Source organism: Colletotrichum spaethianum (assembly GCF_022836535.1).
Source record: "Colletotrichum spaethianum MAFF 239500 DNA, contig24, whole genome shotgun sequence".
NCBI lineage: Eukaryota > Fungi > Ascomycota > Sordariomycetes > Glomerellales > Glomerellaceae > Colletotrichum > Colletotrichum spaethianum.
Window position 1 is genome coordinate 375,591 of NW_026054794.1, and position 24,146 is coordinate 399,736.

Here is a 24,146-nt window from a genome sequence, read left to right on the forward strand (position 1 = left end):
TCATCACGTGAGCAGTACACTTCAGGTAACAATGGCAATGCAAAGTGATTCAGCGAAGACTATCTGCGACGAGAACCGGGTCGCGCCGAGGCCTCAACTCATGCTGTTGGAAATCGACCGGCGGAGCAGCGCTTCCGCTGCCGCATAGTCACCGCATGGAAGACCGACTCATACAAACAATGCTCAAGATAATCCCGCCGAGCGGTTTTCCTCAAGCCCTCGAATATCTTCGTTTGGTACGCTCGCTTTCGTGCCAACGTCGCGACAACCACAATACCACTCCTCTCCCTTTTGATGAAGAACTCAGGCCCGAGGGCATCGCAACAAAACACCCGAAAAAGGTGGGTAGAAGAAGCCATGCCGGTAACGCCAGCCCACTAGTAATATCTTCACAAACCATTATACCGCAACGCCATCGACAAAAACCATGGGATTGAAATACGACGCGCCCTTGTTTCTTGGGCGCAATCACATAGAAGCGGTCGGGGCGGGAAGGCTATCCGGCAGTTGGGGATCAATCTCCTCGCCCTCCCGTCGCGTTTCCTCCTTCATCTGCTCAGACTGGAAACCTTTGCTTGTGAACTGCTGCCTCTCTGCAAGCTGTTCCTGGGCCTGCAGGCCGGCCACTGCCTGCGCAACAGCTTCGAGGGGGCCAGCGCCCGCATTGCCGGGCGTGATTTCCGGGCCACTCGTGGGAACGGCAGGAGCTGGCATGGGCGGGTGCTGGAGGTTGACGTTGGGAGGAGGCTGAGGGACTTCGCCCTGAACATCAAGCAAGCGTGACTGAAGATGAATCACGTACTCGCGCAATGCGTAGTTCTCTGATTGCATCGCCTTGTACTGCTGCTCCATCTCCATGTAGTCTCTGACCTGCTGCTCAAGCTTCTTGATGTATCCCTCCTTGCGCTGGCGGAAAGCTCTCTGTAGTGTATCTAGGTCAGCTCAAGCTCGTCACCAGGTCGTAAAGGAAGTTTGAATGGGCGCGCCGGATACAACAGGATTGGCAGCAGTGAGTGGCCGGTCAGACAGGCTAACGAGCCACGGAGTACAGTAAGCACTGCAACAATGTTCTGCGCCATGCGCGGTGTAAACACGCGCCATTGATCCCCGCGCACCCATTTTCAATTGTGAATATCGTACCTGAGCAGCTCGGTTCTGGGCGGCGCGCTTGGATTGCGACAGCTCGCGCTTAGCTTTGCGGCCTTCTGCGGTCTCGTCCAACGCCATGCCTGACGGGGGCGAGTGGGTGGGAGGCGCCGTGGATGGGCCGGCAGTCGGCGCAGGCGGTGAAATCTGCTGCTGCTGCTGTTGCTGCTGCGGTTGAGGAGGTACGCCAGCGGGCATCATGTTGACGGCTGGCGCGTGGGTAGCTCGAGCTCGGAGATCAGGGTGTATATGCGCTTCGGAATCGGCTTGGTTGTTGACTATCGGCGGCAAGACGTCAGTGGGTGGCGAGGTCGAGCCGTTACTATAGCCATGAGCGGGCGACGCGCTTGGTGGGTTGGCAGCTTGAAGACGAGCTCCGCGGGATGGGGCTGTCGCGTTGTCTGACGGGTTGGGCGTGGTGTGCTTGCTTAGTAGCTCAAGCTGCGCATGCAAGTGGGCGTCTGTGGAGAGCACGTATCATGTCAGCAAGATGTGTCTAGGCTCAGTGCGAAACCAAGACTTGTCAAAACGGACAGTTTAAGGACCAGTGAGATTCGGGGCTGCTTTGGCTTGATATAGTAAGGAAGATTACAGCTCGATGGAGGTCCCAGGGAGTACTGGAGTCCCCGTAGCAGCAGGGGTCTGGGAGAGTCTGGGAGATGCGCCGTGAGACGGGGAGGGAGGTGTGAGAGCTAGCCGCCCAAGCCGGAGCTGAGTCTTCGCGTTTGCTTCAAGCGACTTATCGCGAAGACAAAGAGAGAAAGGGCGTAGCTCGGACAGCTGCTGGGTGACTCTGGGGAGTCGGCTGATGGGAGGGAAGCTGATGGGGGAGGGGGGATGATTACATATCAATGGTGGTGGTGAGGGAGCGCAATCTCTCCTGGGATGTGGCAGGTGTTGGTGATTGTAACGTAGTTTAAAACGAAAAAGGGTTCGTCTCACGCAAAGAACGTGAAATCCGGGCACGGTACAATGTACGAGCAAAAGTTGAAAGCTGAGGTAAGGCGGAAAGCTAGACCAGCTGCCGGAATTGGAGGACGGATTGAGGTAGAGGTGAGAGAGAGGGAGGAAGAGGGTGATGGCAGAAGGGGGATGGTACGGGAACGACGGGGAGTGGCAGACGCCTCGCTGGTCGGGCGGGCCTGCAGGATGGTATGAAGAATAGAATAGGAAACGGGGATGGGATTCAGGAATCAGAAAAACGAGAAACAAGAAAGGCCAGCCACTACTCACCTGTGTTAGTGGTGGTATTCGCAGAAGGCGAGGGCGAAGCGCTCTGCATCTTCAAGCTCCGGTTCTGACTCAGCATGAAGTGGACGGGAGGATTGATTACTACAGGCACCCGACCACGACTTATAAAGAGGGCCCGGACGAGCAGGCTGGATGAGACGGAGGACCGATGCGGCAGTTCAACGAATGTTTAGGTAATCGGCTGGGACCTTAGCGCGCCGTAGAGGAGGGGAAACCTGACGAGGGTGTGGGTAATCTGTACGCGGTAACGTAAGGTGTGAGCAAGGTATCCGTAGGTACCGTGCCTGTTCCGGAGAGGTAAGGACCAAGGTAAGGGGGGGAAAGGCAAGGTAACGTAAGGTAACGCAAAGGTCGGGTCGCGTAGCTTGGACCTCTTTTTTTTTTTTTTTGTGATCCGCGGCAGAAGCATGCAATATGAGTCTGGTGTGATCTGGTTGCCCGCCCCTCGGTTGTTTTCCCCAGGTGTGGCCAAGTGTGGGAGGAGCTCTCGGTTTCGGTGATTGGAAAGGTGTGGGAGAGCTCAAGAACCAAATTTGACGCGTTGAGTGTGTCGTGTCGTCCTGTTTTCTTGCTTGCCAGCTGTTGTTCCGGGATTTGTGGTGAAAGGGGTCGAAGGTTCTTCTTGCGTGAGAGGAGGGAAGAAAGGGGGAAATGCGTGGCTGGGAGTGAAGGATTTGCTGGTTGGTTGATTGACTGATTTGGGGAGAAAGAAGAGGGATTGGTCGTGGACGCGACGAGGAGGGATCTCGGTAGGGCGGAGAGGCAGGTGTGGCAGGTTCAGGCAGCTTGTTGCTTGCCGCAGGAAGGTACTTCGGTGTGTACCTGCCTGAGCTCGCGAGGTACCTTTCCTGTCACCTGGGCGTCCTCTCCTGCCCCCGACCCGGTACGCCTTGTGCCGTGAGACAACCTGGTGACTGAAGAAGGTACTCTCCTAGACCCAACGGGATAGGTCAAGCAACACCCAATCAACCAACAGAAACAGATGCGAGGAATTGGACGCGAGAGATGAATGAACAGCCTTTGGATCTCGGGTCATTCTGTCAATCTTTGGTACCGAACCTGAGCTTTCAATCTGATCTAAGATCAGTTATAGCCAGAACGAGTGCGATTGGGGTTTTTGGGCGGTCTTCTAATTCGATGTCTTCTGGAGTCCTTCTCTGTTTGATACGGCAGCATGCCATGTCCGTTATGCTTTGCAGAGTTCAGGATGTCAAGCTGAAGTGCGGAGTGCATCGACGGCATTTCCTCCGTCGAGGTTTCTTAACCCTCACAGGCGGGATACATCACCTAAGGAAGAGACCGAATCCACCAGATTACTAACCCGCCAACTAATAATGGTTCTCACTGCTGTGCTGCTCATGCACACTCGTCTGGCTCCCTTCTCGAGATGGAATCTGTGTTGGGAGGTGTAGATCGAGAGCTGAATGCAGATGTGCTCACACCCGCGACAGCGGGCGTGTATACGTCTGCCGTGGAGCCTGGGCTTCTCCCTTGATTGGCGGCGAAGATGTCGTGGTAGGCCACGTGACTCTAGCTGACACCCCTATCTGGTCTTCCAACGAGACCGTGTTGAGCAGTCAGAGGGAACGAACGGTCGGCATGATGCTCCAACGTATCTGTTGATTCTTTCCGGCATGAAGTTGTTATCGCCGGGATAGTCAGCAAACCGGTTTGTCAGCAATGCGACCCAGGTCTGTGACATGCGGCGGGAGCGCAGAGTAACAGCGAAGCAGGATAAATTACCTCATCCAAGCCAGTCTCCATAGGGGCTAGCCCGACGCTTCCATTTGCCAATGGTGAGAGAGCACACTTTCAAAAGTGAGCCGACGGACTTTGCGAAAGGGCCGACGAGAACAGGGCGACCACGGCGCCATAGGGATCCATGCGGTAGGTTCTCCGCATCCTGACAGAGTGGAAGAACACAACCATGGAACAGATGTGCCTCCACCCCTGGGATGTGGCGCAGCACAGGATAGGATGCGCAACTCAAGGTGCTCTACGCGCCGTATTCCCGCATAGCTCTTTGTAAGGTGACCGGCTAGCAAGCGCGGATTTATCGCCTCCATGAACCAAATCCGATACCGCGATGCCTCCTTGAAGAGTGTTTGACCACCATTGGCCGGCCTTGTCCAACGTCCGCCTGCCGGGAAATCCTTCTTTCCCCTCAACGACGTACTTAGAAACACCCGGGCGACTCCAGAGACACCTATCTCACTGGACGACGAGATGGATGGGGGACCGGGCTTTCCTCGGCCTACAAGAGCCGCGACTCCCGGTGTTTGACTTACATAAGCCCGAGGCCTTGGCGCGTCTAGCATGCGCCTGTGCTTGCATCGAGTCTGTGCGGGTCCTGGAAGACCACACACTTGCTCGGATACTTCCTGGCCAATAGCATGTTATTCGCAGGATTATGCGTCTGGTACTGCTCCTCTGGCTCCGTCTGGCAGATGGCCAACGACCACGACGCAAGCCATTTGGAATTTCGAAATGGTACTCATCGTCGCGAATAATCTTCGTCTTGTACGAGGCATCACATTCAATGGCAGTAGCGATGTCACGGGGAGCATGTCCGACATTGCAGCTGCCCAACACATCTGTTCAGGAAGCTTTCTATTGTGGTCATTTCGGCATGACCAACACTCAATCTTTCTACTTATGGAATGTCATTTCTCGGCCCTGGACACTTCGATATGTCAACTACTTCAGCTTGCATTAAGGGAAGGGAAAGACACTTTGCTGTCTTTCAACATGCACTACCTTGTCAGCACCTCATGCATCTGATCTTAAACACATTTTCTGCTCACCAGCGGCGTCCCTGCCGTACCAAGTCTTTCGTGTGCTTCTAGTGGTATTATTAGATTACTCTCTTCTGACCCTGCAAGTCCAAGGATCACCATGTCTCAAGTTGGAGCACACAAGAGCATGGCTATCATAGATGGAGGATACCGTCAACTTGGCCGCCAACAGCAGTGACCCGTACGGGCTTCAATCCATCTCTCCGCTACCGCCGGTCTGCCGCTGCCACCACGATGTTGTTCGCGAAACATGTAATCAGAGGTCTGCAGGACCTCCAGCGGAGTCTGGTTGGACGCTGTTTACGAGCAAACCTATCAGACGCACGTCCTCACCCTCAAGAAAATCTTGAAATAGAGCCACTAAGACCAAGGGTCGTTACTGACGTGGCTTGCTCAAACAGCATTAGGGTTATTTCAACAGTACGCGAATTGTGTTCAGTCAGCGTTGTGACTGCTAGACTTTGCCGCCTCCAGGAGAGGCCTACGACGCCCACTTCGACACTGGAACTGCCGAGGATCGAGGGTCCTGTGGCTACGGACGGGGCGTTCACTTTGTCAGGAATTCCGCTAACTCTTCTCGAACAGTCGAGTTACATCAAGCCACCGCCAACACATGGGAGGCATTCGGCGGCTAGCAGGGAGACGACGTTGGACAGAGAAGCTATTGTACGTTTTTGGTTTGCTCACCGATAGGCTAGTCGCTGACTGATTGGCAGGCGGATCTCCGCTGCGACAACAAGCAGATGTTTCTTTTCCGGGCAACACCGTTACATTTTCGTGCGGTACTGGTATGTACTGACTGGCTACTGGGCTACGCACCCATGTAAAGGTACAAACGCTGACTTTTGTCCTAGGGGGACTTGAACAACTGACCCCCTTTCCAGACGTGGGTGATATTCTCCTTCTTCACCAGAACCTCGATGTCATCCAGAGGGTTCTTCGCGACAGCGATCAAGTCCGCGTCATATCCCTCCCTGAGTTGCCCGCTTAGGGGCGCCATCCCTCCGAGAACCTCTGGGCCGTTCGCGGTGCCCGCTTCGATGGCCTGCAGCGGCGTCATGCCGTTCTTCACCGCCCAGTACAGCTCCATGGCGTTGTTGCCGTGCGAGATGCCCTTCGTGCGGTCGCTGCTGAGGCTGTCCGTTCCGAGCGCGATCTTGATGCCTCTCTTTATGGCCAACTGATACGAATCCTTTGCCTTTTGCATTAGCTTCTCAATCTTACGCGCGATGGGGGGCGGCAGCTGTGATGGATCGCCGCCGACGGCGGTCACGGCGTGGTGAGTCGGGACGAAGATGGCGCCCTTTTCAAGCATTGCGTCGGCCACCTCGTCGTCGAGGTATATGCCGTGCTCGATGCTCTTGACGCCTGCCCTGAGCGCGGCCATGATGCCCGCCTTCCCGATGGCATGAGCACCGACTGCGCGACGACTGCGGCCCGCCTCGTCAACAATGGCCTTGAGCTCCTCGTCCGAGAACTGCCTGTCCTCCGGGTCATCCAACAGACTCAGGACGCCGCCGCTGGAGCAGACCTTGATGCAGCGCGCCCCTCGGCGGACGAGCAGCCTCACGGCCTTGGTGCAGTCGTCCGCGCCGTCAACGATGGAGCAGGGGCCACCACACTCGGCGAATCTCTGCATCGTTTGGATGGGGAGCGAGTGCTGGTCTCCGTGGCCTCCGGTGATGGACATGGCGGCGATGGAAGAATACACGTTGGGCCCCACAAGACGTCCCTTTTCGATGGCGGGGACCAGGTCGCCAGCGTACCCGGCGAGCTCTCGGACAGAGGTGTATCCCGCCATCAGGGTCTCCTCCAGGTCTTGGACGATGACCGCGCCAATAAGGGCATTGGATCCAGGCAAGACGTCGAACAGGCCGGTATCAATCCCAGTCACCACGTCAATGCCGAGAAAGTGGGTGTGCACATCCCACAGACCGGGCATGACGACCGGGACTTGAACCGGCTTAACTGAGCGGTACTTTTCCGGGAGCTTGTCCGACTTGCCGACATGGACTATCTTGCCGTCCTCGACAATAACGGCGGCGTTCTTGATGGGGTCACCGCGGCCCGGGATGAGCAGTTCAGCGACAATGACGGTGGCACCCTGTTCCACTGCCGGCTCCCCTTCCTGTGAAGTCATTGCAGAGGCCTGGGAGACGCTTCGGGTTGCAGTGATGGGTGAGTGCGATAAGGCTTCCGCCGGTAAAGGCCTATAGGGTACGCGCATGTTTGATGACCTGTCCAGGCTCGTGCGATTGGGGACGACGGACCGTCTGTAGGAAGTCTTTCGCGTTAGCTGTCGGCAGTTGCGTACTCTTACGTGGTTTTAGTTCACGGGTTGCGAACCATGATTTCGGATGAACCCAGAAAGACACGACACGCAGCTTATATCAAGCCGTAGCCTGTCGTCATGTCCCGGAGCTTCTCGTCATGCGTAGGTTCGAAGCGCGGGGTAGCGTACCCCCTGGCACTTTGGGATTCAAACATCTCTTTTCCCCTTTCGATAACTGGGAAAAGGAACAGCATGCTGACACAAGCTCTTGAGCTGTTCAATGGATTGGCGCCGAAGGGAGCCGAGCAAGCGCGGGCTGGGTAATCGACCTGCTAAATCCAGAAGCGAAGGTGAGAGCTGTGCCGTCCTTCAGAGCACGATGTAATCCTTCGCGTGTGCCAGCTTGGCGGGCACCCATCCTAGGATTGGTGACAGTATGGCTGTTGGGTTTCATCGCCGGGCTTACTGCGTCAATGTCTAATTCGTCAATGGCGCACACATGCTGCAGACGCCGGGGGAATAATACAGTGAAGATCATCCGTCTCTACAGGCCCGGTAGGTAGGCGGCAGATGGTATTGTGCGACGTCCACATTCATCCCGGTGATACTGCAGTTTTCTAGCTTTCCCAGTCTCGCCTGTCTCAGAGAAGCCCAAATTTCCTCATCACTGCTGATTTACATTCGTCTTATATTGAGTGCCCTTGTAGCTCAACATGTTTTCAATACAAAGGGACGGAGACAAAATGCACAAATTGAGACGGAGAGAAACAGGCTGTTACCAAGTGACTGGTCGATCTTATTAGAACCCCACCTGAGCTCGGCCGCGAGCACCCGGCGACAGGGGGTACACCCTTAGCATCGTAACCTCCAACCAGGCCGGCGGGCTCCTCACCACCATTTCGCTGACGCTCTGCAGAACTTACATCACCGTTCAAAGCACAACCACGTCCAACACCTCACAACACCCGCGGGGCCATTCACTCCCACTCACGCCGACCCGTCAGAGATGAACGCCCCAGCCGTTCTCCGCCGCCTCACACATCAAACGCCGCGATCCCTCACCGCATCGTCTCTGTTCCTGAGAGCGCCATCGGCACCACCCCGGCCCGTCCAGCGACAACTCCGTCGCCCTCACCCGCGAGCGATGTCGACAACATCCGCCGCCCCGGCCCAGGCCAAGGCCCGCTTCTCTCAGGGCTCCGACGAGGCCTCGCTGTCCTCGACGCTGGAGACGCTGCTGGGAGAGGGACGCTGGGCGCTCGTGAACGACGGCGAGGCCGTCGAGAGGAGCTTCAAGTTTAAGAACTTTGCGAAGACGTGGGTGCGTGACAACTCACCTCTCCCTCCCTGCCACAGATCTATGGTTATGAGCTCAACCGCGGCTCGGCGTGGGAGGGAGAGGGGAAAAAAAAGGGCGAGGCATGCGAGAACTGACGATGCACGTGAAAAAAGGACTTCATGACGGCCGTGAGCCTGCAGTGTAAAACACACAACCATCACCCCGAGTGGTCCAACGTACGTCACCCCCCGGATATGAGATTCGCAGTCTTTTTTTCAGTAATAGGACAAGGGGGTTGCTGCAACATTGTGCTTCCCATGGAGCTGACGAACACCTGCGCGCTTAGGTCTACAACACAACCTTCATCCGCTGGACGACGCATAACCCAAAGGGCCTGTCGGACAAGGACCTCAAGCTAGCCTTGCTCTGCGACGCCCTGGCCAAGGACTTTGGCGAGGTCGAGGCGCCGCCGGCCGTCGAGGGGGAGGCTGCCGTCAGCTGCGGCATCCGGGGTCTGGCTGACAAGGCCGCGGGCACGGCAGGAGACTGCTGCACGCCAAAGAAGTGAGGCGAGGCCTCGGTTCCCGCCCCGGCGGCTGTAATTGGTTTCGGGTCCGAGGTTCCGCCGTTGCGGAACGTGAACATCTTGATCCCCAGGACCCGGGTTCGGTCAAGTTCTCCGTGTAGTATACTGTAAACATAGTGACAAAGGGGTTCACCCAAAGGAGTGCGAAGAAAGAACGAGTGTTGTGCTGTAATTAAGTAGTCTACTAAAATGCCATTTTTCTGGGTGGCCGTCCCATTATATACGACAGAATTCGCATCATTGATTCTTCTCTTTTGCACAAACGTCAATCCCTCTTCAAACGCCGTTCCAATGAATAATTACGTAGGCTTTGATGGACTCGGTGTCGAGCCTCGTGTCGTTTCGCATCCTTGCGATTTCCGTTCCCACCACTTCTATACATCGTATCATGAGACACCCAAATCAGTATCTAGAGCTGCACTCAAAGCACTGCTAATGAGCGCGTTGTCCTCTATCGACGCAGCCAACGTCGGCCTTTGCAATGTGCGAGTCGCCTTGAGGCGCCAAGCCAGAAGGGCACACGGCACATTTACTGGGACTTCTGAGCCTTGATGGCCTTGAGCTTCTTCTCGCGGCGCTTCCTGTGGGCCTCGAGGCCGGCCTCGGTGTCGAGGCAGTAGTCCCACCAGCGGAAGCTGGAGGCGTAGTTGCCGATGAACTTCTCGTGGTGGAGGTCATGGTGGTCGGCGCCGGCCCAGAAGGGGAGGAAGTGGCGCAGACTCCAGGGGAAGTCGTAGCCGCTGTGGGCGTCGATGGCCTGGAAGAGGCGGAGGACGATCCATGCGTACATGGTCAAGAGATGGAGGTCACCGGTGAGGGTGACCCAGAAAATGGGCGAGCCGACAATGCCGATGCCGAGGAGCATGACTTCGATGGGCGAAGCGTACTCGGCGGCGAGGCCGAAGGGGGCCGAGTAGTAGTGGTGAAGCTTGTGGATGGCCTTGTAGAGGGGACCGTAGTGCAGGGCGCGATGGAACCAGTAGTGCCAGGTATCCTCCATGACGAAGAAGATGGAGATTTGCATGGCCATCTTCCAAAGCGGAGGGAACGGGACGCCGTACTCCATGCCACACCACGTGGCGAGGGGGTGGAAGAGCCAGATCTGGGGCAGTTCGACGGTGAAGTGGCTAATAAGGACGACCATGGCGCAGTCCCACTGCTCCTTGAGTGTCGGCATTTTTTGCTAATGAGAATGTTAGTGGTTGTTGTGTTGACTCTATGGAGCGCGCGTCGGTGCTTACGGGTTGGATCTTGTACTTGTGGAACCAGGGGATCAGGTCGAAGATGATGAAGGGCAAACTGCGGCCGAAGTAGACCGTCTCGTGCATGACGAAGCTCATGATGCCGGTAGCGAGGGTATCGTTTTGCATCCAAAGATACCAAGCCTACGTAGGAGAACATGTTAGTCGCATCGCAGGAGGGGGCGGCGCGCGGAAGGGCGTTGACATACGGCCCAAAGGCGCTCGAAATAGTTGAGTTGGACATTGTACTTGGAGACCTCCTCAAAGACGCTGAAGTACGGCTGGGTGTGGTTGAAGGCCGTGTTGATCACGGTCGAGTTGCTGTTTGAAACAAAAGTATCAGTGACCATTGCTCAAGATCGCGCTCAATTAAAGGGGCTTCGGGAGTCAGGTGGACTGGGGCGGACTCACATGAAGGCGGCCATGATGGCGGGGGGCAGCGCAGTATTACGACTTTTGCTTCAACAAATGCACAGCTACAAGCAGATGCTGGAAGGAAAGATGAGACGGGGAACGCCAAAACTGGCGAAGAAGAAGTAAGTAAAGGACGGCGGTCACTTTCTCCTTCGACAATGCGCGCCGAGGTAATAGTCGGGTTTGGGTTAGGGGAGAAAAAAGACAGCGAGCGGCGAGGCAAAGGGTCTAGGACCGGGTCTTGTTGAGGTTTTATCCATGGATCATTTCGGTTGACGGGGTAGGGAAATGGCACCTGCAGCTAACACGCAAAGGTATTTTTCGTTGCGACTTCGAAGGTGGGAATGAATTGTGCTATGAAAACGCCCCTTAGAGTTGTGTTGTGCACCACTGGAGAGTGGGAATGGAGTCGTGTTGGTGTCGTCGGGCCAATAGGAGGCCGTGTTTGGACATCAGGCCATGCAGTTCGTGGGTCCTTCCGTCTTCCGGGTGGACTCCGACCAGTAAGAGGCAGGCGCGCCCTGGCGATGGGTCGGGCGGTGTGCGAGGTCCCGAGAGATTTCGGGGGGCGAAAGGGTGTGCAACTTGTGCCCAGTTGGGCCAGCGCCGCCAATCACAGGGAACGGCGTTGATTGGAGTGCACGGTTCCCATGGAACATGGAACAAAGCTCCTTTTTCCCTCGGTTGTTTGCCGTCTTCTCCGATCCAAGCTCCCAAGGCACAAGCGGGAAGTTGCTGCCAGTGGCGGCAGCTTAATTCCATGTCGAAGTAAAGTAAATGTCAACATCGAACTCAGAGCTGTAAGCAGCGGCCAAACGAGGGCCACCAAGATCAAGCTGTCATGGAAGGGGCCATGTGCATACTTTGCCCCATGATGGGCAACGCAAGGGGGCCGATATGGATAGGCCTGCCCTATCTTATCGCCCTGCATGAAGCACTTCGCACCTCGACTTTTTCGCTGCTACGCCTCGCAGTTTGCGTGGACGGCGCAACCTGGGTTGGGGCTACTGTGACGCGCGGTACGTACCCTACTCCAACACGAATACGAATATGGAGGGGCGCGCGTTGTTCATGTCTTGTTTGGCTTGGGCTTCACGCTACCGGTTTGTGCCTGGTGAGTGGCCACGACTGCTAAGCGGGGGAAGTTTACAAGGTTGAAGATGAATGACAGTGACATCCCTAAGCGTCTGACAGCCCCAAAAGCTTTCCGTATCTGCCAACGTCCGATTGCCGATGACATCCATCTGACCACCGCATCCGCCGCGCCGCCCTGTCAGAACGGCCCGGGCGTATCCACTATTAGTACTATGCGCTGCTCCAGCATGGCGAACTGACCATTATCGCCGCCACTTTTCCATCGGAATCTTTGGATATGGACATGGGGGCACATGGCAAACTGGCGTGTTGCGGTTGAGCTTGATCCGACCCAGCCATGGCTCGGGGACGTCCAAATTGTGGATTCGGCCTTTGTCAGCTTGTCGCCTGGGAGCCGGCGGCTGCGTTGATACTTTCAATATCCGATCCTAAGCCGTTGCAAATCTGGGAGCTTATGAAGCCCTCGTCCAGCAGCAGCTGCTGCAGTGCCAACTCACGATGCGTATCTTGTATCTGAGCCTGTGCGTTCCAGGGGTTCAAGCCACTATCGAAGTAACACAATGCCCGACAGTCTTGACATCTTCTCAGCCGGTCGAAAAGCACGCAGTGCCTTTCGTCGTCGTCTCCGTTCTCTCAAGGGGCTCTTATTCTCGTTGAACATGCAATTTGGCAATGCTGGGAATCCAATCTCTGTTCCTCGATACCAATGAGTTTTGGAGCTGTTGTTGGCGTCAAGCCCACCCCTACGTACCGATGCCGCTCCGGCGATCTGGCTCCGTCAGCGGCGCCAGCTCACTCTGATGACTAAGACACCTCAGGCACCTACCCGTCATCGTATGTCCCGCTCCCACCCTTCACCGCGTAGTCGGCCCCAGGCCCTTGCCCATGTGTTGCCCGGGGCATTCGCTTACCTGATGACGTCTAAACCCAAACTTCCACTCGGTTCTGTCTGTCGAATCCAACCTCACGCGACTCTGATCTTCACAGCTCCGACTCCAAGACTTACGTCCTACTCAAGAATGTGGAGGAGGAGTGCTCTCTGAGTGAGAAGCAATAATGTCTGTTGTGGCCGAGTCAGTATATTCCGTCCCATCTTCCCCCGTCCTTTGAATTCTCGTCAACCCAAACAAAACACACAGTTATTGACATCCGCTCTTTCCTGCATATAGCCAAGTCCGTCGCTTAGACGCGCAGCTGGATCGGATCCCTCTGGGCTTGAGCCTCTCCCAAGAAGATGGCGAGCTCTCTGCCGAGGAGCATGGCATTTTCAACTCTGCTACGGTAGACGCCTTGTCGTCACCAAGAATCGACGAGCTTCTCCACATCGCGAGAGCTCTGTCCACCACCTCGTCCTCGCTCTCCCTGCTGCCTTCCCAGAAAATCCGTGCTCTTTTGCTTCAGTCAAAACTCGCCGAATGGGACTTCCACGCGGAGCAGAACCAGGGGGCTGGACGAGGCCACTACCAATCCGAAATTGAATGGCTACTCATCAGCAAAGCCACAGTGCAAACCTATGGGATTATCTTGAACACTCTCCTGGACCAGATCATTCCTCTGAGTGACGAGATGTGGTACTGGGACGAGGTTTTGAGCTCTTACACCTATAGCAGTCTCTACACTGTCCAGACATCGCCCTTGCGTCTTTGGGCTCTGACTAAGGATGTCTACCATGAGAGCAAGCATCGGATACAAAACCTCAGCCACGCGCCAGGAGACCTTGTCGAATCAACAAGAACTGGCCTAAGCCAGCAATGGAGACAATTTTATGGAATCGTACGAGACAGCATCAGGGACTCGTCAATTACGACTCTCCAGCGCAAGGTCCTTTCGCCAGTGGCCCTTAGCCGTGGGGAAGCCAGGAGAAAGCTAGCGCATCTCAAACGTCTGCGAGACATGATAGCCAGCGGGCTCGGCGTGCTTGTTGATGAAGGACTGACATTCGGCGGAGACGACGACGACGACAAGAGCGAGGCAGGTGTCAACAGCCATGACTGGAAAGGCGTGGTGGAGAGGAGCGTGGCCCTAATGGACATGGTCCTCAAGGAAGCTCTGGTTCTCGAGTCGGGGGTTGCCGAGTTCGAAGACAAGGTGTTCGCCGGAGTTGAGGAAGATCCAGAACTTAGTATCCATATCGAGGACGCCAACGCCGTGGAGAAGCCTTCTGTTCTCGCCAGACGCCTCCTTAACATTCTCGATACCGGTCTCCCCACCCATGTCGCCGCGGCGCAGATGCTTGTTCGCGATAACGGCCGCCCGTCAAGATTCATTCGATACTGGCTGCCAGCGACGGCAGCCCTGCTGTCGTCGACGACCATTCTCCGACTTCTCGCCAACAGACGTGCCGAGATTCTCGGCTGGGTTCAGGACATTGGCGCCACGATGCGCGACTTTTGGTTCAACTGGGTTGTTGAGCCGACACGCAAGATTGTGGGAACTATCCGTCACGACTCAAGCAGCGAGATCGCCATCATGAGTCGAGACAGCCTGAAGGCCGACCGAGAAAGCTTGGAGCGCATGGTTGTGGACTTCGCCCTGGACAAGCCTCACTTTGCAGGTGATGGTTCCTCGCTCACCGATGCTCAGATTGCCACCATCAGAACCAAGGTCAGCGAAGGAGATGTCACGCCGGTGCTCCGCGCATTCGAAAAGGACCTGAGGACTCCGTTCGTGGGCGCAATCAAGGGCGACCTCGTCCGGTCTCTTCTCATCCAAGTGCAGAAGACCAAGGTCGACCTGGAGGTGGCCATCAGCGGCATCGATTCGTTGCTTAAGAGCCAGGAACTGGTCTTTGGCTTTGTGGGCCTGACTCCCGGTGTGCTCGTGTCGATTGGCATTGTTCAGTATCTTCGCGGCATCTTTGGCGCCCGCAAGGGAGCCCGTCATAGCCACAAGGCTGGAAAAAGCATCAGAGTGTTGCGCAACATTGACCGAATATTTTCGGAGGCGACGCCATCGCAGAACAACCTTCTCTCATACAAGGACCACGGTCTTCTTCTGTGCGAGGTGCACGTGCTGCGCAACCTGATGCAGAGAGTGCTGCCCCGCGACAGGCAGAGAGAGTTTCTCGAGGATTTGGATGATCTGGCCAACCTGAAGGGCATTCAGGTGCAGGTTAGAGCGTTGGATCGCATTCGCTGGGCCTACGCCAGGTGGCTGCAGTAAAGGCGAAGGGGGAATAGAGAGCCTCGGGCGCAATAACGATTCGCATGGATACACGGTCTTACGGGTTTCAGCATTCAGGTCACTTTTATTACGCACAGCGGGAACTGCCTCTCAGTGGAACATGTACCATATCTGTACGTTCACTGGAGGCATCACGAATTGTCAACGGAGCATCACAAACTGGCGCCGGAGCTTAGAAGGCGGCATTTGTCACTAGGGACAGCGGTTAAATCAAAAGTCGTTTTGTTACGCAATTGAACATGATTACTAAACTCGTGTCGTTGATAACCTGAACAGGCTAGGAGGCTGGGCGCCAGAGAGACAACCTCCCCACGGGCAGGGTGTGCGACGGCTGTCCCTTGTGACCATGGGTTGCCTACCTCGGGCTCCTTGGGTGAGGTGTGACCTGTGACCCGGCTCTGGACCTGGACCCTGATGCGAGACAGTGCGATGACGTTGGGTGTGGCTTTGCAGCCTCCTCGCAAGCCTGGCAGAGGCGGGAGACCGAGCACGTTCAACACCGAAGAGGCAAGGGGTCAGTCAGTGTACTTCAAAGTAGCCAGCGATCAGGACACCTGAATGAGAAGGGCTTGTTCAACGGTGCTGTTTTCAACGAGCCAGTTCCAGCCCCATGTTTCCATGACGAGGACGGTCAACTGGACAGCAGGCTACGGTGCTCGCTAAGGAGACGCAGCAACGTCGGATCGGCGTCGGAGGGTAGCGAAAGGTTAAGGAAGAAGCAAAACCTCCATGGTCGATCCAAGCGCCTCGTTGCAGAAAACAACGTGACGTTGGGTACGGTACGGAGTGTAGAGTGTAGAATAAAGCACACTTCAAAAGAGCTAGCAGCGTACTATGTTGCGGACGGTGTGCTAGCTAAACCCACCGTCGGTGCCAAATCCCTCAGGCCCTGTCCCAGCAGGTCCAGCCAGCGTAAGCAACAAACGTCAGTTCAAGTCGGGTCGGTCAAGCAAGAAAAGGCCGGGTCGTGTCTTACCCCAGACGACAGGCACCACTCTTTCCCCCCCAAAGACAAGCGATTCGACGGGGCGCTACGCTACCCTGCGCTACGTACCTCCTCACAGTAACGCGGACTGCACAGTCCCTCGCCTCAGGTCGCCTGCAGCCCAGAACTGACTGCATACCTCTACTTACTACCTTACTCTACGACCAACTACCTAGGCCGGTTTTCTTACCACATCCCAAACCCGATTTCCCTCCTACCCCCCCGTCCCCCCGAATCCGACGACGAACATCGCGACAATCCTCTCCCTCACTCCCCGTATTCTGATCACAACAACCCGCCCGGTACCCCCTACGTCGCCGCCCGGAGAAGCAACGCCATTCCCTTCCAAGATCGGCCCCCTCGGTTCTTAGTCCCTGACCACCCGCCGCCGCCAACATGTCGAGCAACCGCAATTACGACTTCCTTGTATGTGTCGAACGCCGCTGCCCCTCCCTACCTCGCGTCCCGCCCCTTTGCTTGAGGTGATGCCTGTTCTCTGGATGTCCCTCCTTGGGGGGCGGCCCGTTTCTCATCGAAAAACGCACCGGCAAAATGAACATGACATCGTGTTCACATGTGGCTGACAAGCACTCCAGATCAAGCTGCTGCTGATCGGCGACTCGGGCGTAGGCAAGTCCTGCTGCCTGTTGCGCTTCAGCGAAGACTCGTTCACGCCGTCATTCATCACGACCATCGGCATCGACTTCAAGATCCGTACCATTGAGTTGGACGGCAAGCGTGTCAAGCTTCAGATCTGGGATACCGCTGGCCAGGAGCGCTTCCGCACCATCACCACTGCCTACTACCGCGGCGCCATGGGTATCCTCCTCGTCTACGACGTCACCGACGAGCGGTCTTTCAACAGTACGTCTTCCCTTGTGTACGCGGTTGCACGGCCTTATCACCTCGACTCGGCCAAATGCTGCGACCACCAGAACAGACCCCTTACGAACATGTGATGAAGGCTAACAAATCCCTCCCAACACAGACATCCGCACCTGGTTCGCCAACGTCGAGCAACACGCCACCGAGGGCGTCAACAAGATCCTCATCGGCAACAAGTGCGACTGGGAGGAGAAGCGTGTCGTCTCCACCGAGCGCGGCCAGCAGCTCGCTGATGAGCTCGGCATCCCCTTCCTCGAGGTCTCTGCCAAGAGCAACATCAACATCGACAAGGCTTTCTACTCCCTCGCCGCCGACATCAAGAAGCGCCTAATCGACAACCAGAAGAACGAACAGCCCGCTGCCTCGGGCGTCAACGTCGGTGAGCAGGGTGGGGCCGGTGGAAAGTGCTGTTAAAGAAGGACAAGGAGGAGACGCTGGATTTTTTGCGCTGTTTTTCAAGAGAGAGAGAGAGAGAGAGCAAGACTTGAATGTGTTTTTTGGTCGATTCTGCGCTGCCGCCGGGGACACAGCGCTTTTCAACGAAAGTGGCAGAAGACGTGCAAAGAAAGGAGGGCTTCCGCCATCATGGGGCTTACAGCGGCCCTGGCCGCCAGAGAGAGATGAAGTCGGGGAGAGGAAGAAATGACTAGGGGAACCAACGGAGCAATCCCGGGTATTCCGGTGAGAGAACGGGCCGGGAAGAGGGAAACTCACAAGTTTGGTGGCTTCGCGGTAGGCCGGTCGGCCGGGCTGGGAGAGAAAGGTACACGTGGTGGTGCTCACCGACCTACCTACTTACATTTTGGCCCCCTTACGGGAAGAGAGAACTGTGTGGTCATTGTCATGTGGTTTCTTGCCGATAACGCCTTTCATCCCCTAGAGAGCAAATATCTGGTCTGGAGTTTCGGGTTTTATTTTTGGGTTTTATAATACATCCTTTTTTTTATCCAACTTCGTCCCAGATTCATTGTGACGCTTTTGCCAACGTCCCAGGACCAATGGGGTATCCTTCTAAGTATTCCTACACATGCTGGGACAAGGAAGCCGGTCCACGTGGCGCGCCCGGCAAATCAATCACTATAGTACAGTATGGACAAAAGCATAAGACCGCCTCATTGGATCACCATACAACGTGGGTGTTCAGCACCACGGTCGAGCCGTTTGATAAGACAAACTCGCGCCGGTGCCACGCGCGGACGAAACGTCTCGCCTCGTGTACATCCGGGAATGACAGCACGAAGCGAGCCGACATGGCGTTTTCGTCGGGCCCGCCGCCCTTCTGCTGCCCCTCGGCGCCCACCAACGGCGGCGGCGCGTCGTCGTCGCCGCCGTCGTCGTCCCTCCACTCGGACTCGTCGGCCTCTGGGCTCTCGCCCGGCGTGACGGTCCGGCGGTCGACCTTGGGCGTGAAGTAAGGGCGCATGTGCTGCACCGGCCAGCCCAGGTTCCGCTCGCGCGCGTCGCGGCGGAACCAGTAGGTCAGCATGCGCTGATCGACGGTGCCGCCGTCGACGGAGAGGATGACGTGGCAGTTTGCGCGCGGGGGGGGCTCGGGCGTCATGCTCAGCAGGCCCTGGATGCTGAAGGTGTTGAGGCGGGCCTCGGTGGCGCGGTCGAGCTTGTAGAGGTGCAGGCTCAGGGGGGCCCTGGACGGGGGCGCGAGGGTGAAGATGGAGGGGGCCGAGCCGCCTGCGTCGGTGCCAGAGGCCGGGGCGGAGGAAGACGAGGTGAGAGGGGCCGCGGGGGATATGAGGGAGCGGCGGACTGCGGCGTGGCGGCGCTGGGCCTCCTTCTGGTAGGACGCGGCGGCGGCGTACGAGTCGAAGAGGATGAAGTAGCGGTCCATGGGCTCGAGGGTGCTGTAGTCGTATGCCTGCATCACCTTGCGGATGGAGGAGGACCAACCGTCGAGGTGGTGGCCCTGGGGGCCGATGCGGTAGAAGTCGCTCTCCAGGAGGTTCGGGCTGGCGTTGGAGAGGACGAGCATGGCGGCGCGGTCTGCCAGTCCCGGGGAAGAGGTCGAGGAGGATGTTGTTGTGGTGGCGGCGTCACCGTCGGCGGCGCCAGTGTCGCCCTTGGGGAGAGAGTCGAGCCAGGATTGGAGGTCGTCGTGGTTGACGTACCGGTCCTCGGACAGGTGCTCGTCGGCCTGTCGGCGTCCTGCTCCCGGGTCTGGGTTCGAGAAGAGCTCGTTGAAGATTGAGGGACTTTCTCCATCTGCTGCGCCCTCCCGATTCTTCTTCGCCCGCGACCGCGACTCGAGTATCTCGGCAATGCTGGCGGGCGCCTCGCGCTCGGCATGCTTCGAATTCTGCTTGTACTCTGCCGAGTCCGATTTCCCAGGGTCTGTAGACGTCAGGAAGCGGACCTTGACTTTCCCGCCCCCCTCGTCCTTGTCTGATGTGTTCGGGGCATCCCAATGGTGCTGGCCATTTCCCCGGTGCGGCGCAGAGAGGTCCTCGTCGGGGAAGAGCTCCTCGAACAGAGAGGGTAGTTTCGGCCGTTGCTGTTTCCGCGAGGGCTTCTTGGTCCCCTGGTCCTCTGCGGCACGCTGGGCTCCGGCGGAGAAGGACCGCATCCCGCCGGCGTGAGATCTACCGCGCCATCGCGGCGTCGATGGGGGCGCGCGGGGCAGAAGCAACAGCGGGAGCCGTTGTCGGGCGGCGGTCGTGGTCATCCGGGCAACTCCTCTTCGTGTCGAGCTGCTCAGCCCTCGGAAGTCAGCCCATTGCATGGGGCCCGAGGGGGGAATGCTATTTTCGCGGTGGGCGGGCGGCGCGTCGAGTGTGACTCCTCGAAGGGGAGTTGACTTGTCGTCGTAGAGCTTGGTGAAGGTGGGAAAGTTTATCGTCAAATAAAGGATACGCAACGAACGAACTCGGAGCTGGGCTTGACGGGCTTTCTTCGTTGGCCGGCCCGGCGATGCGACGTTGGGCACTTGCAGGGAAGTACCCCCGTACCTGAGCTGGAGTGGGGCCGGTTCTGGAAAGAAAATTGTTAGGGGACTTTGAATTTTTCACAGGTCCCTTCGTTGGATGAGCGGGCACTTACACGAGTCGATGAGTATTGGTTGGTTCACTTCGGACAGTATTTCCAACCACAAGGTTAGGGATAAAATAGTTAAAAAAACTTCTTGCATAGACTGTGTGTTTGTCTATTGAAACCACGTCTCTGAGGACGGTCAATTCACGTAAGACGGTCGTTGCGGTTCCTGTGCTTGCCTATAGAAAACTCATCGTTCCCAGTTCTCTTACAGCAGGGTTTTCTTCATGTCATACCCGGTCTGGCCCTACACCATTAGCAAGAAACAGCAACTCATGTGGGCAACGACGGGTGCTGAAGAGTAACAACATCTGAATAAACTCGATCCGTACGGCAAAGGGATGAAGAACTGAGGATCCAGACACAATTACTTGCTTTCCCTATTTCAGTCCGAAGTACATTTTCTGTCCCATTCCTCGGGTCGCGGTAGACAGGGCCCTGCACGGCCTCTCATCGAGTATTCAGTGAGATACTCACGAAAGAGCCGACAACGACGAAGACGAAGACGACAACGATATTAGCAGCCCTTGCGGCGTAAGAAAAGATGGCCAAGACCATCGACGGCAAGGTCCGCCCCCTCGCGCCCTTCGACAAGACGCTCGAAAAGTCGACGCTAAAGGGCGCATCCCGTATCTATGTGAACCGGGACTCTCTTATTCAGCTCACGGGCAGTGTCGACAACGGCCGCCGCTGCGTCGTGACGAGGACCGTCGCTCAAGATGCGACAAAGTCCGCAACGACGGAGCCGCTGCACCGCGAGGCGGCGCTCTGGACCCTGTCTGACAAGAACATCAGCCCCAACATCATCCTCATGAGCGAGGCGTACCGCGAGGCCTGCGGGTTCGAGCTGGGCGACCAGATCACCATCACCATGTGTGAAAAGTCCGCCGTCCCGGACGCAGAGGCAGTGAGTATTTTGCCTGTGACTACGTCGGAGAGAGAAAAGGCCGAGATTGCTGCGTGGGAGGGCGCGTGGATTGGGGTAATTCGCTTCTATCTCGGTCAGTACTACCAAGTCTATACCAGTTCATTTTGCATATTTGTGACATTCATCACGCTGGTGTTCATTCTAAATAATGCTGACATCGTCCAGGACGCGCCGAGCATGTGTTCCCCGGCATGAAGTTCGAGTGTGTGGCCCCTGGAGCGAAGCAGATCTTTAGAATCACGACCGTCGACGGTCAAACCGACAATGTCGCGCGCTATGCCGTAACAACAGTACCTAGCATCGTTTCCAGCGAAGAGGAGAAGCCCGTTCAGGAGGTCGTCCGGGACGTGACGCGGCTTGTTGTTTCGGACATCCCAGGCTTGCACGCTGAAGAGAAGAAACTGAGGAGCTTTCTCCGCGGCTTCAATACCAACTTCGTCTACAAGGGCCAGCAAAAATCGTGCGGCATCGTCATCCACGGTGGCCGGGGCACCGGCAAGTCGTACATCCTGAACCGGATAGCGGCCACGGGCTGGGGCAGGGTCTTCCGGATTGAGGAGAATGACAAGTCGTCCACTGTCGAGGAAGTCTTCAAGCAAGCGCGGACGATGCAGCCCAGCATTATTCTCATTGATGGTCTGCAGGCTTTGATTGGAAAGGACAGGGCGAACTCTACGGCCATCATCCAGAGATTGGGGCAGCAACTCGATCAGCTGGCCGAGGATGCCCTAAACAACGGCACCCTGCCCAAGGTTGTTGTTGTCGCCACTTGTCTGGACTACATGACCGACGTGCCCCCTGAGTTGCAGAAGAGGACGAGATTCGAACGAAACATCCCCCTTTCCATACCAAACGCCGAGGGCCGACTAGAGATCCTCAAGTCACTCGACATCCCTATCCAACCAGAGGTCAAGGACGTCATGCTGGCCAAGCTATCACAGCAGACACACGCATTCAACGCAAGTGACCTGGATAGACTCATCGAGAACGCAATGATAATCTCAGCAGAGCGGCTAGACCCAGACGAGACCGGCTACGACGAAGAGGCATTGGGAACGCCGTACCTCTCGCGAGAGGACCTGGAGCAGGCACTGCGCTCCACAAGACCAACGGCCATGCACGACGTGAACCTCAAACCACCCACGATCCACTGGCAAGACGTCGGCGGTCAGGAGAGTCTCAAGAACGCCCTGCGAAACATGATCACCCTCACGACAACCAACGACCCCACCGTCCAGAAGCTCATCCTGACGCCTCCCAAGGGTCTCCTCCTCTACGGCCCACCGGGTTGCTCAAAGACGCTGTCCGCGCAGGCCATGGCGACCGAGTCGGGTTTCAACTTCTTCGCCGTCAAGGGCGCCGAGCTGCTCAACATGTACGTGGGTGAGTCGGAGCGCGCGGTGCGTCAGCTCTTCGAGCGCGCCCGCGCCGCGAGCCCCAGCATCATCTTTTTCGACGAGATCGACTCCATCGGCGGCCAGCGCGCGGGCAACGGCGCCGCCGCCAAGAGCCAGGGGTCCGTCAACATGCTCACGACGCTGCTCACCGAGATGGACGGCTTCGAAGCGCTGTCCGGGGTACTGATTCTCGCGGCGACGAACCGCCCGGAGGCCATGGATCCTGCTCTCCTTCGTCCGGGTCGTTTCGACCGCATCGTGTACGTGGGACCGCCGGACGCCGCCGGCAGAGAGGCCGTCTTCAACCTGTACCTGCGTAGGCTCCCGCTCGCGCCGGATGTCGACGTGGCGGAACTCTCGCGGTTGTCCGAGGGCTTCTCGGGCGCTGAAATCAAGCAGATCGTCAACGTCGCGACGGAGCCGGCGTTGAACAAGACGCTGAACAAGACAGCCGGTGCCAGGCTAGACGGCGGCGAGACGGGACAGGATCAGGTGCAGGTGTGCATGGAAGACATTGTGGAGGCCATCAAGTCTGTGCCCAAGGGCATTACGCAGCAGATGCTCGACGGGTACGACAAGTGGTCGAAGCAGTTCATGAAGCACCAGAACCAGAAATAGAATGCCTATTGATTGTTCATGATTCTCGTCTTTCAGTCTTCCTCGTGATTGTCTGGTGGTTATTTCAGGGTATTCAGGGGTACCCGTGTGACTGGACACATGCTAGGAGAACCTATTGACTAAACATGGGAACTACGCTTTAACTACCTTTGATATTCGCGACATCCGCATGTAGTCGTCCGTCGTGGCTATCCACGCATAAAGGTTCCCATCGATAGGAATCACTTGTCGACTGAGAACCCCAGCCCGGGTGTCTTACACCCAAGGAAGTAGTAAACGGCTTCTAATATCTAGAGGTAGTCACCAAGCGGACAATTACGATGCTTTCAAAAAACCTTGGACAGGAGACGATGAGGCCGCCCAGTCCCAAACATAGAAAGCCTGCGCCCCAAAATGTCTCCATATACCTCGGTGCCGAGTTTCCTGAACAGCTTCTACATTTGCAACTTTCTCGCGGTGGGGAAGTCCTTTTGTTGACGGAGACCCCTGTGACACAGGAAGCTCGCCCGAGCTAACAGCTCCACCGGCAGACCCGAGCCTTTGCTTGAAGACGTTATGGCCTGGACCAGGCAAAAGATCAAAGCTGACAACGCATACAGGGTCTGAAGAGCATCAAGGCCTGCGTTGTCTGGTACCCTTAACACCAGGTCGACTAGGCTCCGATTACATCCAGAAACGGTATGTGGTCTGATGTGAGTTGTGGTTGAACATCGGGCAGTTACGGGATTCCGACCAAGACTTGTAATGGGGCAGGCAGAGTGCGAGATTACTTTCACATGTTGCGATCCCTCGACTTAACTGAAGTCCCTAGCCCCACGTAGAACGAGACTTTCGTTGTTGGTGGTGCAACTCTCTCTAGAGAAACACTGGACCAAAGTTGTGATTGGCGACCGGCGCATTAAAAAGTGGTGCCGTGGTGGCCCTTTCTGTACAAGTCTCCTAAATCCACCTTTCTGAATGGATCATCTTGGCCAACATCTGGTGACAGCTACAACAAAAGGGGGTTTTCCAAGAGGTAACTAGGTGTGA

At 56.6% G+C, this 24,146-nt stretch overlaps 9 protein-coding genes across 9 annotated transcripts; 4 read left to right on the top strand and 5 right to left on the bottom strand.

Annotated features, from left to right (window-relative positions):
- Positions 1-468: 468 nt before the first annotated feature.
- ColSpa_08759 (putative transcription factor lepB) lies at positions 469-1,347 on the bottom strand (the record flags this gene model as incomplete). The annotated part of the gene is made up of 2 exons (XM_049274971.1): positions 469-921; positions 1,141-1,347. 2 exons carry the CDS (start codon positions 1,345-1,347, stop codon positions 469-471), a joined length of 660 nt encoding a protein of 219 aa, XP_049130928.1.
- A 4,695-nt stretch (positions 1,348-6,042) lies between these two features.
- On the bottom strand, positions 6,043-7,332 carry ColSpa_08760 (uncharacterized protein; the record flags this gene model as incomplete). The annotated part of the gene is made up of 1 exon (XM_049274972.1): positions 6,043-7,332. One exon carries the CDS (start codon positions 7,330-7,332, stop codon positions 6,043-6,045), a length of 1,290 nt encoding a protein of 429 aa, XP_049130929.1.
- A 1,276-nt stretch (positions 7,333-8,608) lies between these two features.
- ColSpa_08761 (pterin-4-alpha-carbinolamine dehydratase) lies at positions 8,609-9,311 on the top strand (the record flags this gene model as incomplete). Its single annotated transcript, XM_049274973.1, has 3 exons — positions 8,609-8,785; positions 8,917-8,979; positions 9,090-9,311. 3 exons carry the CDS (start codon positions 8,609-8,611, stop codon positions 9,309-9,311), a joined length of 462 nt encoding a protein of 153 aa, XP_049130930.1.
- A 547-nt stretch (positions 9,312-9,858) lies between these two features.
- ColSpa_08762 (methylsterol monooxygenase) lies at positions 9,859-10,119 on the bottom strand (the record flags this gene model as incomplete). Its single annotated transcript, XM_049274974.1, has 1 exon — positions 9,859-10,119. One exon carries the CDS (start codon positions 10,117-10,119, stop codon positions 9,859-9,861), a length of 261 nt encoding a protein of 86 aa, XP_049130931.1.
- Positions 10,120-10,456: 337 nt separating this feature from the next.
- On the bottom strand, positions 10,457-10,995 carry ColSpa_08763 (methylsterol monooxygenase; the record flags this gene model as incomplete). The annotated part of the gene is made up of 3 exons (XM_049274975.1): positions 10,457-10,714; positions 10,780-10,891; positions 10,982-10,995. 3 exons carry the CDS (start codon positions 10,993-10,995, stop codon positions 10,457-10,459), a joined length of 384 nt encoding a protein of 127 aa, XP_049130932.1.
- Positions 10,996-13,135: 2,140 nt separating this feature from the next.
- On the top strand, positions 13,136-15,241 carry ColSpa_08764 (nuclear control of ATPase protein 2; the record flags this gene model as incomplete). Its single annotated transcript, XM_049274976.1, has 2 exons — positions 13,136-13,152; positions 13,249-15,241. The coding sequence occupies 2 exons, from the start codon at positions 13,136-13,138 to the stop codon at positions 15,239-15,241; spliced, it is 2,010 nt and encodes a 669-aa protein (XP_049130933.1).
- A 1,402-nt stretch (positions 15,242-16,643) lies between these two features.
- On the top strand, positions 16,644-17,546 carry ColSpa_08765 (Ras-related protein Rab6; the record flags this gene model as incomplete). Its single annotated transcript, XM_049274977.1, has 3 exons — positions 16,644-16,673; positions 16,844-17,111; positions 17,236-17,546. The coding sequence occupies 3 exons, from the start codon at positions 16,644-16,646 to the stop codon at positions 17,544-17,546; spliced, it is 609 nt and encodes a 202-aa protein (XP_049130934.1).
- Positions 17,547-18,252: 706 nt separating this feature from the next.
- ColSpa_08766 (uncharacterized protein) lies at positions 18,253-19,809 on the bottom strand (the record flags this gene model as incomplete). The annotated part of the gene is made up of 1 exon (XM_049274978.1): positions 18,253-19,809. One exon carries the CDS (start codon positions 19,807-19,809, stop codon positions 18,253-18,255), a length of 1,557 nt encoding a protein of 518 aa, XP_049130935.1.
- A 909-nt stretch (positions 19,810-20,718) lies between these two features.
- On the top strand, positions 20,719-23,117 carry ColSpa_08767 (ATPase family gene 2 protein; the record flags this gene model as incomplete). Its single annotated transcript, XM_049274979.1, has 2 exons — positions 20,719-21,175; positions 21,268-23,117. The coding sequence occupies 2 exons, from the start codon at positions 20,719-20,721 to the stop codon at positions 23,115-23,117; spliced, it is 2,307 nt and encodes a 768-aa protein (XP_049130936.1).
- Between the last annotated feature and the right edge of the window lie 1,029 nt (positions 23,118-24,146).